This window comes from Panthera uncia, chromosome B4 (assembly GCF_023721935.1).
Source record: "Panthera uncia isolate 11264 chromosome B4, Puncia_PCG_1.0, whole genome shotgun sequence".
In the NCBI taxonomy this organism is placed as follows: domain Eukaryota; kingdom Metazoa; phylum Chordata; class Mammalia; order Carnivora; family Felidae; genus Panthera; species Panthera uncia.
The window spans coordinates 54,215,810-54,232,897 of NC_064809.1; the positions used below are offsets into that span (position 1 = coordinate 54,215,810).

Consider the following 17,088-nt stretch of genomic DNA (forward strand, 5'->3'; position numbering starts at 1 on the left):
GCTCAAAGTCAAAAGGAAACTACAGTTCTAGAGTGGATACTAGTTTCAGAGGGAAGCTAGAGTACCGTATAGGACCTCGCAGTCTGCATATCTACACTCTATTTTCTTCTCTCAAATACCTACAAAAGAAATTTCTCCATTTCCTCTAAGAGTGTTCATACAACAGAAGTGAAAAACCATTAAATGGTTTCAAGGTGGCTGAGTGATAAAAATGAACAACTAATTCACTAGAACCGATCTCTTTTTAAGAAAATGAAAACAAACGAGCAAGATAATAAATGATGAAAGGTTTGAGATCATATAGGCCAGGTTCCAGATCCTGGTTTTTCCACCTACCAAGTCTGGAAATTTCAGTAAGTTTATTAACCCTTTTCAGTCTGTTTCACCCATGAAATGCGGATAATAATAACATCCATACAGAGCTTCTATTAGGATAGCATGAGATAACATGAGACAGGATAGGTCAGCACATGAAGTGCATTTGCCTAGAGCTGAAATACTGAAATTCCCAGCAGCCTCTCTTGCAACTAGACATGCCCACATGATTTAATCCTGACCACTGATACATCAGCAGGGTATGTCCATATTTCCTCTTCTCTTTCCTCCTTCTTCCTACTGGGATCCTGGACCAAAACTGGAAGGTCCCTTGGCTATCAGCTAAGGATGTTCAAGCATCAAGATAGGAGCCTGGGAGCTCAATGGCATTGTACAGGCATCACTTGGCCCTCAACTACTCATCTGCTAATTCCTTATTTTTGGAGATAAATGAACACCTATTCAATTAAGCCTCTGTGTCAGGTTTCTGTTATAAAGGAGCCAAATGTAAGCCTGACAACAGGAACCCAACACAGACTTGGCAAAGATCTATGCCCACCAAACATTAGTCTCCTTACTTTCCTTCCAGTCAAAAAGGTATGTGTTTGGAAAATTATCACAATAATATTGATAAGTAGAAAAATCAAGTTACCAAATGCTGTAGATTATACAGTATAATCCAAATTTCATTAGGAGGAAAAAATATTACTGTGAGAGTCAGGGATATCCAGGGGCTTAGATGATTCTATTAAGCACATTACTGTGAAGAGGGGGGAAATGTGTATTTTCATTTTAACAAATATAAAGCCATTTGGACAAAACTACTTCAGAATGTCCTGCTGAGTTTCCCACGGGCCAAGGGCAATGTGGGTCCAGGCTGAATGGAACATGTCAGAGAGCTTATGGCAACCAGAAGACCTGGAAATGAGTGTCTGTCTGGGGTGTATTAATGATGCTTTGTGATTCTTTACAAATGGCCTTGGGTGGATATTCTAAGAAAAACTGGCCAGTCTGGTTTGTGATTTATATCACATGACTATTCAGCACGATATAAGAGAATGGTGAGCTGACCATGTTTTTATTATACCAAAAGGAAATATTTTTCAGATTATAACTGCACAGTTGTGGTTTCTAACATTCCTGCTGCTCCTTTGCTCATTTCCAAGGAAATTTATGCTTTTTTCTGGGCATAAATATGTTTTAGGTCAAAATAGTATCTATTTAGGCAATATTTACACACATGGGACCATGCATGCTTAAAAGAGACAGTGTTTGGCAAAGCAGGAAGGAAATGGGGACCCAAGGGATATGGGTATTCTCAAAGTGGGAACACTTACCATCACACTGTCCCCTCCAAACACACACATGCACACACACACACACACACACACACACACACAAAGACACAGAATATTCTAGAAAAACCTATGTAAGGGTTAAAATTAAGCCCTTTAAGCCTAATAATATTCAACAAACATTTCACCAAAATACATTTATAGAGTCATTTGGAAATAGCTGCATCAAAATGTCCTGCTTGGTCTCCAATTGTTCAAGCAAGGGCACTGCAGTGAATCACCCCAGGTGGGACAAAGGCAAAGAGTCCTAGGCAAACACGAGGAGCTGGAAATGAGTATCTATATCAAGTGGGAAGCACCACACTAGGCCCAAAACTAAAAAACTACTCTTGTTACTCAAAAGCTCACAAAATGGTATTGAAATCAGCAGATAAGGGCTTTTAGAAAACTGCAATATGTAGATATATAGTTATGTAGATAAGTATGAGGTGGATTTGAATGAATTTGATAATAAAACTACAGGAAGTTGTGGGAGGTCCAAATAAGAAACAACTAATTGTATGGGGCACCTGGGTGTCTCAGTTGGTTAAGAATCCAACTCTAGGGGCGCCTGGGTGGCGCAGTCGGTTGGGCGTCCGACTTCAGCCAGGTCACGATCTCGCGGTCCGTGAGTTCGAGCCCCGCGTCAGGCTCTGGGCTGATGGCTCGGAGCCTGGAGCCTGTTTCCGATTCTGTGTCTCCCTCTCTCTCTGCCCCTCCCCCGTTCATGCTCTGTCTCTCTCTGTCCCAAAAAAAAAAAAAAAATAAAAAAAAAAAAAAAAAAAAAAAACCTTAAAAAAAAAAAAGAAAAAAAGAATCCAACTCTAGATTTTGGCTCAGGTCATGATCTCACAGTTCAAGAGATCGAGCCCACACTGGGCTCTGAACTGACAGTGCGAACCCTGCTTGGGTTGTCCCTCCCTCTCTCTGCCCCTCTCCTGCTTGCTCTTTCTCTCTCTCTCTCTCTCTCTTTCAAAATAAATAAATAAATAAATAAACAAAATTTTAAAAAAAGAAACAACTAATTGTAATCAAGAAGATTCAATATGGCGTCTCAAAGCACACTGGATCTCAATAAGACGCTCCCTGGATCCCCCAGCCTTGATTCAGGACCTGCTAACTTTGCATACCACACATAAGATCTTGTAGTGCATCTTGGCAACAACCACAGCAACAGCAAAAAAACAGTGGATAAAGGTAGGAGAAGGAATAATAACAATTATGATGGCTAACACGAGCATTTAGGAGAAAAGTATAATATATAATTGAAATTAGCACATTAAGGGGAGCATAGGTGGCTCAGCCAGTTAAGGGTCTGACTCTTGATTTTGGCTCAGGTCATGATCTCATGGTTTGTGAGTTCGAGCCCAGCATTGGGCTCTGCGCTGATGGTACAGAGCCTGCTTGGGATTCTCTCTCTTCCTCTCTCTCTCTCTCTCTCTCTCTGTCTGCCCCTCCCCTGCTTGTTCTCTCTCTCTTAAAATAAATAAATAAACTTTTTAAAAAATTAGCATATTGATATAAAATTATACATCTGAGTTAGAGACTGAGTGATTTGGCATTATTTTGCTGAAATTCAGGGAAAGAAGCAATGCTTCGTTCAACTGACAAATCGAGCTGAGCCCACTCAGCTGCATTTCTGCTTAACCAGCACACACAACTTTCTTCCCACTGGAATATGAATGAAGCTTATCAATTAACTGGTAACTTAGCTTCCTGATAACAAAGTAGAACAATTTCACTAAGAAATAATAATGGAGTGAGGGCCCAGGGATATACATCATCCTTTTTATTGATGCAAACTGATCTTCCAGGATTTCTATAAATTAGTAGTTTGAGAATCTCAGTAACTTAAAAAAAATCTTCTCGTTGAATTAGTTTAGCCCTTTGTAATGACTGTGCAAACACACAATGATGTAATGACGTCTGCTTCCTTAAAAAAAAAGCATTTTTCCTTATTATTCAGGGATGGTTTCTTGGTCTTGCAACCAGCATAAAGAGGCACAGAATTCATGTGCGCACACTTTAAAAAGCAAATGTTTCCTGCTATCTTCCTGCTGCAATTGACAGATAAGATGGGAGGCTACTTTGTATTTCTTTAATCATCTCCTTTCTTCTAATCTATTTGCTAGCACAAAGTTAGAAGTCAGTTGGGATGACTGAAAGCCCTCATGTATAAAAAGACTATTTTGGGTTTCTTTTAAAATTTTTCTATTTGATGAGCTGTTAAAGAAGATTGCTTCCTTATCTTTTTCAATTCATGGCAAGCTGATATCAGGTTTTGTACATAAAGGATACTGTGGATTGGCTTCTTCGCCCCTCTTCCATCTTTCTTCTAGCTTCTGGCTGAAGCTTGATTGTTTTAAAAACTGCCTCTCCTGGACTTTGTTGCAACTAATGTTCCAGATGCAAACTAATCTTACCCATTAGATGCACTTGAGGGATATTTGGAAAGAGAAGATGAATCAGAACCCATCTTACTGTTTCTGTCACAGACAGTTGTGACCATGTTAATGGCAATGGCAGCGGCAGCTGGGACCTTCTAATCTCTAAACCACAATTATGGCGGTAAATTCCTGAACTAAGTAATTCCAGGACCCACCTCTTGACTCCCACTTCTCCACTCTTCTGATGCTTTTTTAAGCACCTAATTTCCAATAATAAATATATTTCTGCTAAAAATACCTAGGAAGATTTCCATTCCCTGCCTTAAACCCTGACTAATGCAATTATATCCTTCATTTCGCAGTCTGAAGATGCAACGATATGAACCAGGACAACATTAACACCTAATGTTTACATGTGCTTTGTGGTTTCCAAGTACATGGACATGCATTATCTAAACTGATCCTGACCCCAACTCTGAGGTGTTAGGATAGGTACTGCTCTTCCCACTGTACAGATGAGAAAGCTGAGTCTCAGAAGAGTTGGGTGACTTAGCAAGGCCTTTAGGTAGTTAGAAATGGAGAAGAAATTCAATATCACATTTTACGACTCTTAGTCATTTCCTTTGACACTAAGAAGACTCCCAAGGGCAAATAAAGAAGAGAAAGAAAGCACATGGGTGATGGGAATATATTCAACTTTCTATTTCCTACTTCAAAAAAAACATTTTAAAAAAACTTGTCATTAGGCACTAAAACCATTAAGTTAGACTAAAACACCTACAGATGAGCTAGCAGAGATGGGCTATTTCATAGAGAGTGTGTCTTTGGCTCTGGTAGAGCTTTGGGTCTGTGCCTCCTTTGAAGACTCTTTGCTATTAATACAGATACATGAAAGTTTCAGCCCTGTTTTCCAATTCTCATGGTGAATTCCCTTTCTGCATGATCATCTGGCCAAACCAAGAATGGACTGAAGACTTGGGGGGGGGGCCAAGCTTCATTTCTCGATTTCTCCCTAATGGCGGTTTCACCTAAGAACCACCACCCCCCTCCTCCAACTAGGGCTCCCTAGAAATAAAGATTTCTCTATTTTTCCCTTTCACTGATACATTTTAGTAAAGCATTTGATTGGAATGCTCAGGAAACAAAGAAGAAAAACCTTACATAAACAAGGCTTCATTTAGACCACTTCAAACGTGGTTGAATTCCTTCTCTCCATTTCCACCACCTCCACTTCAGAGCAGTGTCTGACCACAGGGTTAAGATCCAAGAGCTCTAAGAAGCAGACTCCTTCTGCTGGGGAGCATATGGTCCCCAGTCCCTGAGAATAATGCCAGTCCTAAGAAAACATTCCAATATTGCAAATCTTCAAGATCATTCCACAGCCAACCTCAAAACACTAGAATTCCACAATTCCTGACTTTGCTTCCTTCTCTGCTTGCTTTCTTCAGTCTCATATGACCCAAATCAGAAGGGCTAGGAAAACTATTACTCTGTGATAGCCTACTTCTGCCCTTGCATGAAAATGTTTTGTGATTTCTTCACCAAAAACGTGACAGCTATAAAGAAAAACATTTATAATGAAGAAGAGAAGAAAGGGGCTGAAAAGAAGGAGATCCGATAAGTGAGGCAAACTCAACGATCTTTTCCCTATGATATCAAGACACACAGGAAACTATATTAAAAGGCAACAAACTCTATACTAACCTGGGGGAAGAGAGAATAAGTTGAATTGTCAATGGTGAATGAGTATAAAAACTCCCCATCATACCACATGCTCTTCCCCATGGGGGAATTCATTTTAGTCATAGCAAAGAGATGGGCGGGGTCACAGCAGTCTTCCATCTGTTTCCTAGGAGAGAAAACAGAGAGAGAAAAGAACAGCAGGTTCAGTGAGCGGCAGACTCATTCACTTGTCATTCCCACAGAGATGTGCAGCCTTACCTCGGTGCCAGCTCACAAAAGCATCTGTGTCTCCAGGGTGATTAGATTACTATTACTTCACTCTTCCAGCCATCAAAATGCATGACTGGAATATTTCAAAATACAAAAAAAAAAAAAAAAAAAAAAAAAGTTTAAGAAAGAAAATCCATTAGCTTTCAGATGCAGCTAAAATATGTCTGAAGGCAAAAATAATCATTGTAATTGCAGATTTGTTGACTGACTTAAACATCCAGGTCCAGAAAAGATCTGGATGGTCTTTTGGAGACTGTTGGGCTATGGATCTGGAGCAGAAATGCATCTTTATGGTGACTTGACATTAGGGGGATTGAGTTCAGCAACAAGGGACTTTACGTGTGCTATATGAAGTAGGGGATGCACACAGTGGCCCCAAAGAGGGTACACTCCCCAAAACTGGAGGCAAAATAAAAGAACAACCCCTGCAGGAAAAACCCTTCTAAATAGAAACAGAATGAGATGAAAGATGTGTTTCAAATGCTGGCAAAGCCACCTGTGTTCTAACCAGAAAATCTTGTTGGTCGTTTCAGCTCTTGTCTGGTCTGACAGCTTAGCAGTACTGGACACAGTGGAGCACTGTGTGGCCTTTGGGAAGGGATCCCTACTCCCTTAGCATCTGCAACACCAGGGTCTCCTGGGTCACCTCACTTTTCTGGGCTGGTTCGCAGGCTGCTCCTCTGCTGGCCCCTCAGATGGAAGCCCTGTTACCACTCTACGAGCCAATATTTACTTCCCTCTGCTTAAAAACCTGACAGAAACCAACTCTGTTTACTCCCTGAGCTCTCAGGAGTAAAAGAGCTGATTCCCCAGTCCTACCTTTGGAAGGACCAGTAAAGCAAACTGCTAACATAAACCACTTCTGAGTGGTGCTCCCACACAGACCTGCTTGCTCAAACATCTTTGGCCACCACCGTATAGAAGCTTAGAGCTGAAAGGGGAAGGTAATGTGGAGTACTTGGGTTCAAATCCCGGCTCTGCCACCTACTTAGTCCGTAACTGGAGAACATCCTGGGATTCGCAACTGGCCTCAGAGATTGTTTCTGAGAATTCACTGAGAGTGTCCCTGTGGCACACACAGTACAATTTCAATACATGTTGTTATTACACAGTCCCAACTTCATTGTAGAAATGAATACACAGAGTCGGTGTCTGTGGCCGGCCTCCTCGCCCAGGGCCATGATGCTCTCCCTACCACATGGTGCTTTCTCCAGCACTCTGGTTGGCTTCCTCCTCACAAAGGTTTCCTTAGAAAAGACAACGGAGAGGGGCTCAGGAACAAAGCCTTCATCTTATCAAAGTTCCTAGAATTTGTCTCACCAGCTGTGCCTCTTTCCTTTCCTCCTCCATCATCATTAATTTTTATCAATGTTTCACCACCCAAAAGGTGGCCTGAATGGAGGCAGTCAAGTGCGTGGTGACTTGCCAGCATTTTGTCAAAAGAGCATCCTAGGCGTTATATTCAGTCAACATAAACTAGACGGGTTAAGATTATTTTTGGAAAAAGGAGAATTATCATAGGCATAACTCTAAACTTTGTGGGGTGAATAAACTAAACCTTTGAGTCTAGTGTTATATTGCCACTTTTAGTTTTCACAATAACCCTAAGAGATAATTAAGGAAACTATTATTATTACACCCAATTCATATCTGAGGAAATGGGATTATGGCCAGAATAGGACTTGCACAGGTCACACCAGTAGTCCGACTTAGGCTTTTCCCTCTGTGTGCTGTCTGCTCAGAACCTTTTTGATTCACCTTTACTTTTCGCTGCCCTGAAGGAATACTTTGTAAACACCAGCCAACCACCTTCAATGTACCCAGTGTCTTTAGAGGTATTTTTCCACTTCATCCTCACAGTGAATGACCTTGAGCTAAATAGCCTTAAGATCCTTTTTTCAGGTATCTATCCTGGGCCACATAACTAGTGGAAGGTGGGGATGGTTTGCTCCCTGTTTTGTTTTGTTTTGTTTTGTTTTTTGTTTTGTTTTGTTTTGTTTTAACCTCGTATCTGGTACGTCCAACCAGACCATAGCTCTCCCCTCCAAACCAACTAAACTTGCCATTCAGTACAAAGTGCTACTGGAAATTCAGAGGAAAGATCAGCCACAGCCATATAATAACACCTCATTATGTCTAGAACCTGGAAGTTTATATTTCCCTTTCACATTGGTTTCCTCTTTTCATCCTCAAAACACCAAGACAGAGTTGATTACATTATCTTAAATTTCTAATGAAACTGAAGCTCAGGCCAAAAGAGCTGTTCAAGTTCATCAGGTGAATAAATGTTTGCTTCATTGTTGATAAAATGTGTGTTAGATGGGCTCAAATTTACATCTCCTCCTACAGCATCACCATGGTCAGAGCAATCATACCTTCCGTGGGAAAACCACATATTCAACAGAAAATGAAAGTGTCACAAGTGCACAAATATTTTTAAAAATCCAAGAGCTATAGTAAATTTGTAATATTCATATTGCCATTTGCAATATGGGAGTGGTTTTCCTATCATGAACTTTCAGACTTTTCCCTTCATGCAGAAAGCCTCCCTATCTTCCTCCCTTGCCATGCCTGTCTCTGGAGGGTGGACAAAAAGCGATCAAAATGTGAAAGTGCATGCACTCTCCAGGCCTGAGAGGGTGCCACCAGCTCACCAGCTAACACTGGTTATAACAGCAGCTGCAGCAACTACAGTGGTAGAAACAGTAAGTTTCTACCAGGAATAGTAATAGTAGCCACAGTAGTAATGACTTTTACCGAGTTCTCACGTAACACTGTGCTGAGTGCTCGGGATATAAAATTGAATTAAAAATCAGACCCGTCTTCAGAGAACATGCACAAGAGGTGGCAACCAACAAGCAAGTCACTACTTATGAAGGCAGGTGGGTGTAACTGGCACCACTACAGATGTGCACAGATGGCTGAGGCTGTTCAGAAGGAGGAGGACCTGGGGGCATCTGGGTGGCTCAGTCAGTTAAGCATCTGACTCTTGATTCCACTGCAGGTCATGATCTCGCAGTTCGTGAGTTCAATCCTCGTGTCAGGCTCTGTGCTAACAGCATGGAGCCTGCTTGGGATTCTCTCTCCTTTTCTCTCTCTGCCCCTCCTCTCTCTCTCTCTCTCTTTCTGTCTCTCTCTAAATAAACAAATAAATAAACATAAAAAATTTTTAATAAAAAAAGAGGAGAGCATGAGTCACACTCAGAGTTCCAGAACGAATTTCCTGCTCTGAGATTTCCAGCCCTGGAGGAGCTGGCAGGAAGAAGGAAGCAACTCGTCTGAGCAGGGGAGCTGCTATACAGATATGAGACAGCAAGATGCATTCCTTCATCAGAGTATACAACAGAAACATTAAGTCCACTACCTCTAAGAAATTGTTGACAGTTGAATATTGAATTTTACCTCCATCCAACCTGCAGGTGATCCTGGAAAGAAGACATAAACCAGCTTTTAGAATTTTTAGCAAATTTGGTTCCCATCCCCTTTCTCATGTTTTGCATGGATGCTCCTTAGTATTTGCTTCTGTTTTGCCACAGACAATAAAGTCACAGGGACAAAAAAGCAAAAGTAAATCCATTTTTATGTTCAAGTTTAAATTTGCAGATTATTAAGTTTTGGTTGAGTGTAAGTTGAGTAGTGCAGCCAAAATTTAAATGCTTTTTATTATTCTAGCTCAAGCTTCAGCTGAGTTCATAGCAAATGATTCCAAGTTGCATCATGAAGGTAAATATGAAGCCCGGGAACCACCTGCTAAAAACTCAGGTTCTCATGCCTCCTCATGAAAGCCATGCATATCAACTACACCAAGAAGACCACATTCACTTATTGTGTCTATCGAGCAGGAAGACTGCGGTTCTGGGGAAACTCAACAGAAGAATAAGGGTGAAAACCCACCCACTCAGTTAATAATGCCCAGTACCAAAATGAACCTTGCTGAGTCTCTCTCAGATGCCACATTTAACACTTTAGTCACCAGAGATAAGAAGGCTGGGAAGCTGTCACTCCAACGACTGTCCCTACTAGGCCCCTTCCAAAGAGTGACTGCATTTGAGAAAGTAGGGATGAAAGTTCTACTACTGTTCCACTGTTTGGCTAAATCTGCTGCTACACTTGAGCTTTATATTCAGCTAGCTATTCAAAGGCTGAATAGTCAAGTAGTCAAGCATCCAATTCAATGCCATTTTGGCATCCCTGAATGTGTGTGTGTGGCATCACCATCGTACCTAAACAGAGTATTGATGTGAGCAACACACACAGAAGTGTCATTAGAGTTTATTGTTTATAAATAAATATGCAATTTAAAATTCTGATAAACAAAAGGTACAGCTGAGGGAATATAGTCAATGGTATAATAGCATACAATTGACAAGAGACGGTAGCTACACTTGTGGTGATCATACCATAACATACAGAGTTGCTGAATCACCACGTTGTACACCCAAAACTAATGTAATGTTGCATGTCAATTATACTGAAATAAAAAAATAAAAACAAGGGGCCCCTGGGTGGCTCAGTGAGTTAAGTGTCCAACTCTTGATTTCAGCTCATGTCATGATGTCACAATCGTGAGATCAAGCTCCACTTCAGGCTCCAAGATGGGCATGGAGCCTACCTAAGATTCTCTCTTCCCTTCTCCCTCTGCTCTTCCCCCGGTCATGCTCTCTCCCCCTCTCTCTAAAAAAAATAAAAATAAAAAAATATATAGTAAATAAAATTCTGATGAGCAATTTAGTAGTAACCAGAGTGAAAATCTCTTTATTTGTTTTAAAATTTTTTTTAACATTTATTTATTTTTTGACAGACAGAGAGAGACAGAGCATGTAGGGGGGAGGGTCAGAGAGAGAGAGGGAGACACAGAATCCGAAGCAGGCTCCAGGCTCTGAGTTGTCAGCACAGAGCCTGACGCGGAGCTCAAACTCACAAACCATGAGATCATTACAGAGCCGAAGTCAGATGCTTAACCAAATCAGCCGCCCAGGAACCCCTCTTTATTTGCTTTAAAAGTTGAAATTCTATCAGTCAGGTGAAATTTAAATGTATCTTTATTACTGTAAGAATAAAATGCTGTGATAATAAATTAATTGTGAAAGTTATTAATTTATGCACTTTGAAATTATGAAGGATTATTGACTACATAGGAGAGCAAACTGTCAGTTAAAGGATATGTTAAGAGAAAGTATGTTTGGAAGATAACTTCAGGAAAAATACTATACCATTTTTCAGCCAACCAATCTTGATGAAATTTTAAATAATAATGTAACGCAGAGTAACAGTTGAGATTACATGATAATTCAAATCTTTGTAGAATAGTTGATGTGCTAACATTCAAAATATTAAACTAATCTTTAAGAGCTACATGTAATTTTCAGTTAATTCCACTTCAAAAATGAGTTATTCAAGAAAAAAATCCTAGTTGGGAACTCTTTGTATCTTATTATGAGGTATTAAATGTCATATCTGCCCCTATAAAATTCCATGAGAAAGAAAAAGTCCAAACTAATATCATGAGAAATCATCATGACCCAGTCATGACAGAGAATTCTTCATATCCCTCTTACCATTTTCTTCTATTACATATAAATACATAACACTATTTATATGTTATATGTTTAAAGTTTTGATTGTCTGTCTCCCCAAGTCCCAGAATGTAAACTCCTGGGGGAGGTGGGGGAGACTATCATCTTCATGATGTTGTATCCCCATCTCCTGAAATGATGGCTAATACACTGAAAAGATGCTTAATAAATGTTGATTGAATGAATAAAAAAAAGTAGGGAGAGAAGAAGAAAATGTTAGAGAAATAGAGAATCTCAATGCACGTTTTGTTCTCACTAGCCAAAATTCAAATTGAAATCAATTCCTTATGGTTTTAGTCTATGGAGACCAAAAAAACAAAAGCTTGTCAAAATAATTGCTATAGACTGGTAAACATTTCTCAATAATAACAGGTCCAATATTTCTGAGATGTGCTGAGTGGTGAATCCCAAGTTCCTTACACTGTGCACTAAATGTTAGTCTGATTAAATTAAGTGTCCCTTTAGGATTGCTGACCTGCCACACAGGGACCACAAGAGCAGCACACCAGTTGATGGTGCTGATAAATTCTGTTTTCCTTCATGATAGTGTCGAACTTTCAAAATTTGACTTTTAAAATATTTGATAAGGTTTCCGATTTAATCTTGTCTTCAGAAAGTGCCTTCTGTTCTAGTGCTACCTGATTTCAGCCAATTATTGACTTTAACATCTGGCTTTTGGCCAAAAATGTATCCAATGCATTTTCTCCAGAGAGCTAAATCAATAGTCCTTATTGCAAACTGTCCTGAGTCGGGTTCCTAAAATTCCTTTTAGACTATTATATGTTAACTCTTTGCGTTAGTGTCACAGAGCCTCAGATTCTTGGTTGAATATGTGCTCAAGTTCCACATCAGAGGATGGTTTTGAAATTGAGGTTATAGGGGCAGCTGGGTGGCTCAGTTGATTAAGCAACCGACTCTTCATTTTGGTATATCAAGCTCATGATCTCAAGGGCGTGAGATCGAGCCCCACATTGGGCTCTGCACTGGGTGTGGAGCCAGCTTAAGATGTTCTTGCTCCCTCTCCTTCTGTTCCTCCCCTGCTCACACTCTCTCCTCTCTCTCTCTCTCACAAACAAAAATTGAGATTATATACATTTTTGTGTATATATATATATTTCATATACTTAAATGTGTATAGCACTTAGCACATTTCATGGTTTCAGTAAGTATTCGTTTTATTATCCTTCATAGTTAGGAACCATAATACTCAGCTTGCCTCACACAATCCTAGGTTGATTGTTTTCCAGATATAATTATTTATGGTTACCTCCCTTCCATTCCTAAGCATGTCCATATTTGGATGATAAGTTATATGTTCACTCTATTAAGACTAGAGTGCCTGGGTGGCTCAGTCGGTTAAGTGTCCAACTTCGGCTCAGGTCATGATCTCACAGTTCGTGGATCTGAGCCTCGTGTCAGGCTCTGTGCTGACAGCTCAGAGCCTGGAGCCTGCCTCAGATTCTGTGTCTCCCTCTCTCTCTGCCTCTCCCCCACTTGTGTTCTCTCTCTCTCTCTCTCTCTCAAAAATAGATAAACATTAAAAAAAAATTTTAAAGGCTAGAAGCTAAACAGCATCAAATAAAAAGAGAGCTTTTCTTTAAGTGAAAAATCTGGTGACCTACAGAAATCTGGTATTCTAAGTAAGTAAATGGCAGATTTCACAACGATTATGGAAAGGAGGGTTTGAGCCATCATAAAACTATTCCCCGCCCCCCAAATTAAAGGAATCTTTGTCTTAAATTATCTGTTTTGAACCAAATTTAAAAGTCAGGAGTCACTGTGACAGAAGGGTCCAGGACACGGAACAAGAACCTGTAGCAGTCAGTTGCTCTGAAGTGGACAAGCAGCAGAGCCCTGCCCACATCAGGAGGGGGGAAGCAAGTGTGGACAGCCCCCTCTCTGGGACAAAGGCATGTTCACAGCATGGTCCCTGCAACAGCTGCTATCATTGACCTAATAGATTCAAAAAACACACTCAATATATGGTAGAGATTTGTATTCATCTTATTTTTCTGTAAAAATTGTCTTGAATGGTGTGAGGAGAAATACTTTCATTAGATTATTGCTTAAAATAATGTTTTCTACCGATATAATAAAAGTCTCTTCAAAGACCAATCTTGTAGATTATTTGCCAGGTGACAAAAACAGAGAAAAACAGCTCTTGTGTACCACTTAAGACAGCAAATAATCTTTTATTTAGCAGCATTTTATTCTCCACATTTGAAATGACTGCGTAATAAAAGAAAAGCATTCCAAAGAAAGTCAGATTACTGCCATGTGTAATTTGCATTTCTCTAAAACAGGAAGAGCAGACTTAAAGGAAGAACTTTTAAAACAAATATTTCAAAGATGATCTGGTTTTCCCTAATATGTTTGTTTTGTAATGTACTTAACATGTACACATCATTATTTGAATTTAAAAAAAACATCAATTTTTTCCAGGAAGATTTCAATAAATGCTTTTCGTCAGTCTTCCTACTTATGCTTACTTGTCTATATAGCTAGAAAGATTCTAATATGTTTTGAGAATCATCTGTTTGCTGCTTATTGAAGTAACTGGGCTCCTTTGGATAGCAGGCATTATTTGATTCACTCAACAAATATTTACTGAGTACTTTCTATGTGTCCAGTGTTATTCTAGGCACTAAGGACAGATTGGGGAGTGGGGACAGGGAATACCTTGCCCTCTCAAATTCTAATGAAGAAGTCAGACAAACAAGATAAAATATGTCTTATCAACAGAGGCTGAGTAAGTCCTCACTAGGTGACAACTGAGTAAAGACCAGAAGGAGGTGAGGATGTAAGCCACGTGGATATGTGGGAAAAGAGCATTCAGGTAGAGCCAACAGCAAGTACAAAGGTCTTCAGGCAGGAGTACCTGGCATATTCAAACAACATGGGGCTGACATGTCAGGGGGAGAGGATCAGGTAAGGTTGTGTCTCTGTGGTTTTTACCCTCACCACCAACCTTCTTGTGGCACCGAGCACAGATCCTTGAGAATAAATCCAATTCCAAAACCATACAAAGACATTTGGATTTTACTGAAGTTGTCATGGAGGGGACAGGGTCACCACACCACAGAAACTTCATATATTTTCCAGTGGATGCCTGTCTCTCCCAAGACACAATCCTATCCCTCCCTCTCACCATGCCCCAGCCACCCTCTCTCCATCACATCTCTCTCTTACCCAGAGCAATTTCACCTGTGGGCTCTTCAGTTTTCACTCCCCTCTAATCATTATACATTATACACTACACAAACCATTATACATGCCCTTTTCAGATATTTTTCCTCTTTTGAAAAATGTAGAGATTTGAAAGACAAAGATATTTTCTTGTTATATATGTTTAATCTTTATGAATAAAATTATTTCTCTCTTACTCTATTAACAGGATCACAGCAAAATAGCTAAGTGAATATGCACCAAATTTGGATGGTATGTTTTCAGTGGCCTGAAGTCTAAAAGGAGAAATATAATGATTCACTTTTGGGGGGCTGGGAAGGAGCACAGGAAGGGACAGGTGTGTGTCCACTCAGGATGGTAGCTGGGCAGTTGTCCAGAAGAACACAGGGTTCTGAAAATGAGGTTCAGATCAGAGATGCCAGTCCACACATAAACCTCTATACTTACTGAGTTTTAAACTTGCGCAAGGAGCAAATGCCCCAAATTACAGATTAAACTGATTTATAATTGGTCTGTATCTCTAATGTACAGGTTTACACAGCAGGGTGGAATGCAGCAGGGATTTCTTTATGTAATCATGGTCAATGGTGCTCCTCAGCTGCACTAGGAAGCCAGACATTATGTATTAAATATAAGAACTCTATTCAGAAACATCTTTTCTTGTTCTAATGACACCTAAGTCATTATTTCTGTGAAAGATGAGCAGACGTTATTGGAAGGCAAAGCAAATGAAAAGGAGACACAGGCAACAGAAACTGCTTATAAGTTTACCAAATTATACAGAGTTTTCTAAACTTGGGAACAAAATCAACAAATGTTAAGATAACCAGGGGAACAGTAAACTCTAGAGGGTGAAGTTCAGGAGTCAAGTTCCCTGAATTCACCTCAGCTCTGCTTGCCTACTAGATGCAGGACTGGAGCATTTGTCCTGACATTTTTCTAGACTGTGTCTCTTTTTATGACTTATGGCACACACTTCTGTTATTTCTCTGAGTAACTGTGCCAGTATTTGAACAGATTCAAATTTATTTTCTGAGAAAAATTTTGGCTTTGTGCTATGACCCATTTCCACAGGATGGAAGTTTGTGTAACAACACAAGCCAGGGATTCTCAATTTTCTTAACAGAATATTAACGGTGCCACCTCCTTCTCTAAAACATATGGGTCTTACTTTGCTCAGCACAGAATATAAGCATTTCAGGTTGTCAACAACCTTTGACTGTCATCTAGTTCCCATCAACTATGCTGTAAAAAGAATGAGTATTTGGGAGAGATGAAAGGATATGTTTGTTAACTGATTTTCTACAAGGAGCTAGATTCTTTATATTCTTTCTCTATATCAAGTCAAGTGACGAGAAAGTCAGCTATTCGCATTACATAAAGTAACTATTTTCAAATATCCTATAACCTTTCATAAATGAGGACAAAGAGATTTTCCAGATCAAACGTTGTCTCCTCACCACCAGCATATTGTGAAAACAATCAGGCAGGCATTTTCATCGCATCCATCCATTACTCCTCACCTTGTTGCTATGTTCACTACATTTGTATTTAGTTTTCTATTGTTTTGTGAATATCATTGACCCCCATCAGGACAGAAAAGTACAGAGGTATTGAGAGAGGTGACAGCAACAATTCAGGAGAAGCGTAGGCTTGGAAATGGAAACAAAAGTAGAGATGATTTTTTAAAACTGAAAGCAATGAGAGAATAAAGGATATTACAAGTATAGATGAGATGAGTCATTTGACAAAGAGCGAATAAAGAAAGAAACAACAATTGGCAAAAGAGAAAGAAAATAATAGATGAAATGGAATTTTTTTTAGTTTGTGGATAAAGGATAAGCAGGGGCTGAAAAGTAGAGACCAAATAAACCTACTATGATATATTCAGGGCTTAGGGGTTAACAAGAGTGCATCCAACTGGCAAAGTCAGAAATGTGTGACACAATGCCAAAGAAGAAGCACAGATGTCAAATGTCTACTAACCCCATGATAGTTTAGGGTAATAGGCATTCTGAAAAAAATTTAAAGGAGATGTTCAACTGCTGCTGATGAAAATGTGCCGCAAGCCAGGGATGCTTGCCTTCGTTCAAGACCACTCTGAACCTACCCATTAGAGGGTACCAGGGCAAGTGTTTAGGAATGACCTGCTAAGGAATCCTTCACAATGTCTGAGGAGATCGTGAAGGAAAGTGCTTGGGGCCTCAAAATCCTTCAATGAATACAAATTTCTCCAATACATTTGGAGAAAATGTACTGAATTGGCTATAAAACAAAAAGCAGAGGGACAGACCAACACTGTATTTGGTAGAAATGTACTGGGAAGCAAAGGGTTAA

The 17,088-nt window shown here is 39.8% G+C and overlaps 1 protein-coding gene across 1 annotated transcript in view; it reads right to left on the reverse strand.

Annotated features, from left to right (window-relative positions):
• ST8SIA1 (ST8 alpha-N-acetyl-neuraminide alpha-2,8-sialyltransferase 1) overlaps nucleotides 1-17,088 on the reverse strand; it is a 144,089-nt gene that overhangs the window by 88,755 nt on the left and 38,246 nt on the right. Inside the window, exon 2 of the mRNA XM_049625180.1 lies at nucleotides 5,741-5,885. Coding sequence (XP_049481137.1) covers nucleotides 5,741-5,885 — 145 coding nt within the window. The remainder of the gene's footprint in view (nucleotides 1-5,740; nucleotides 5,886-17,088) is intronic.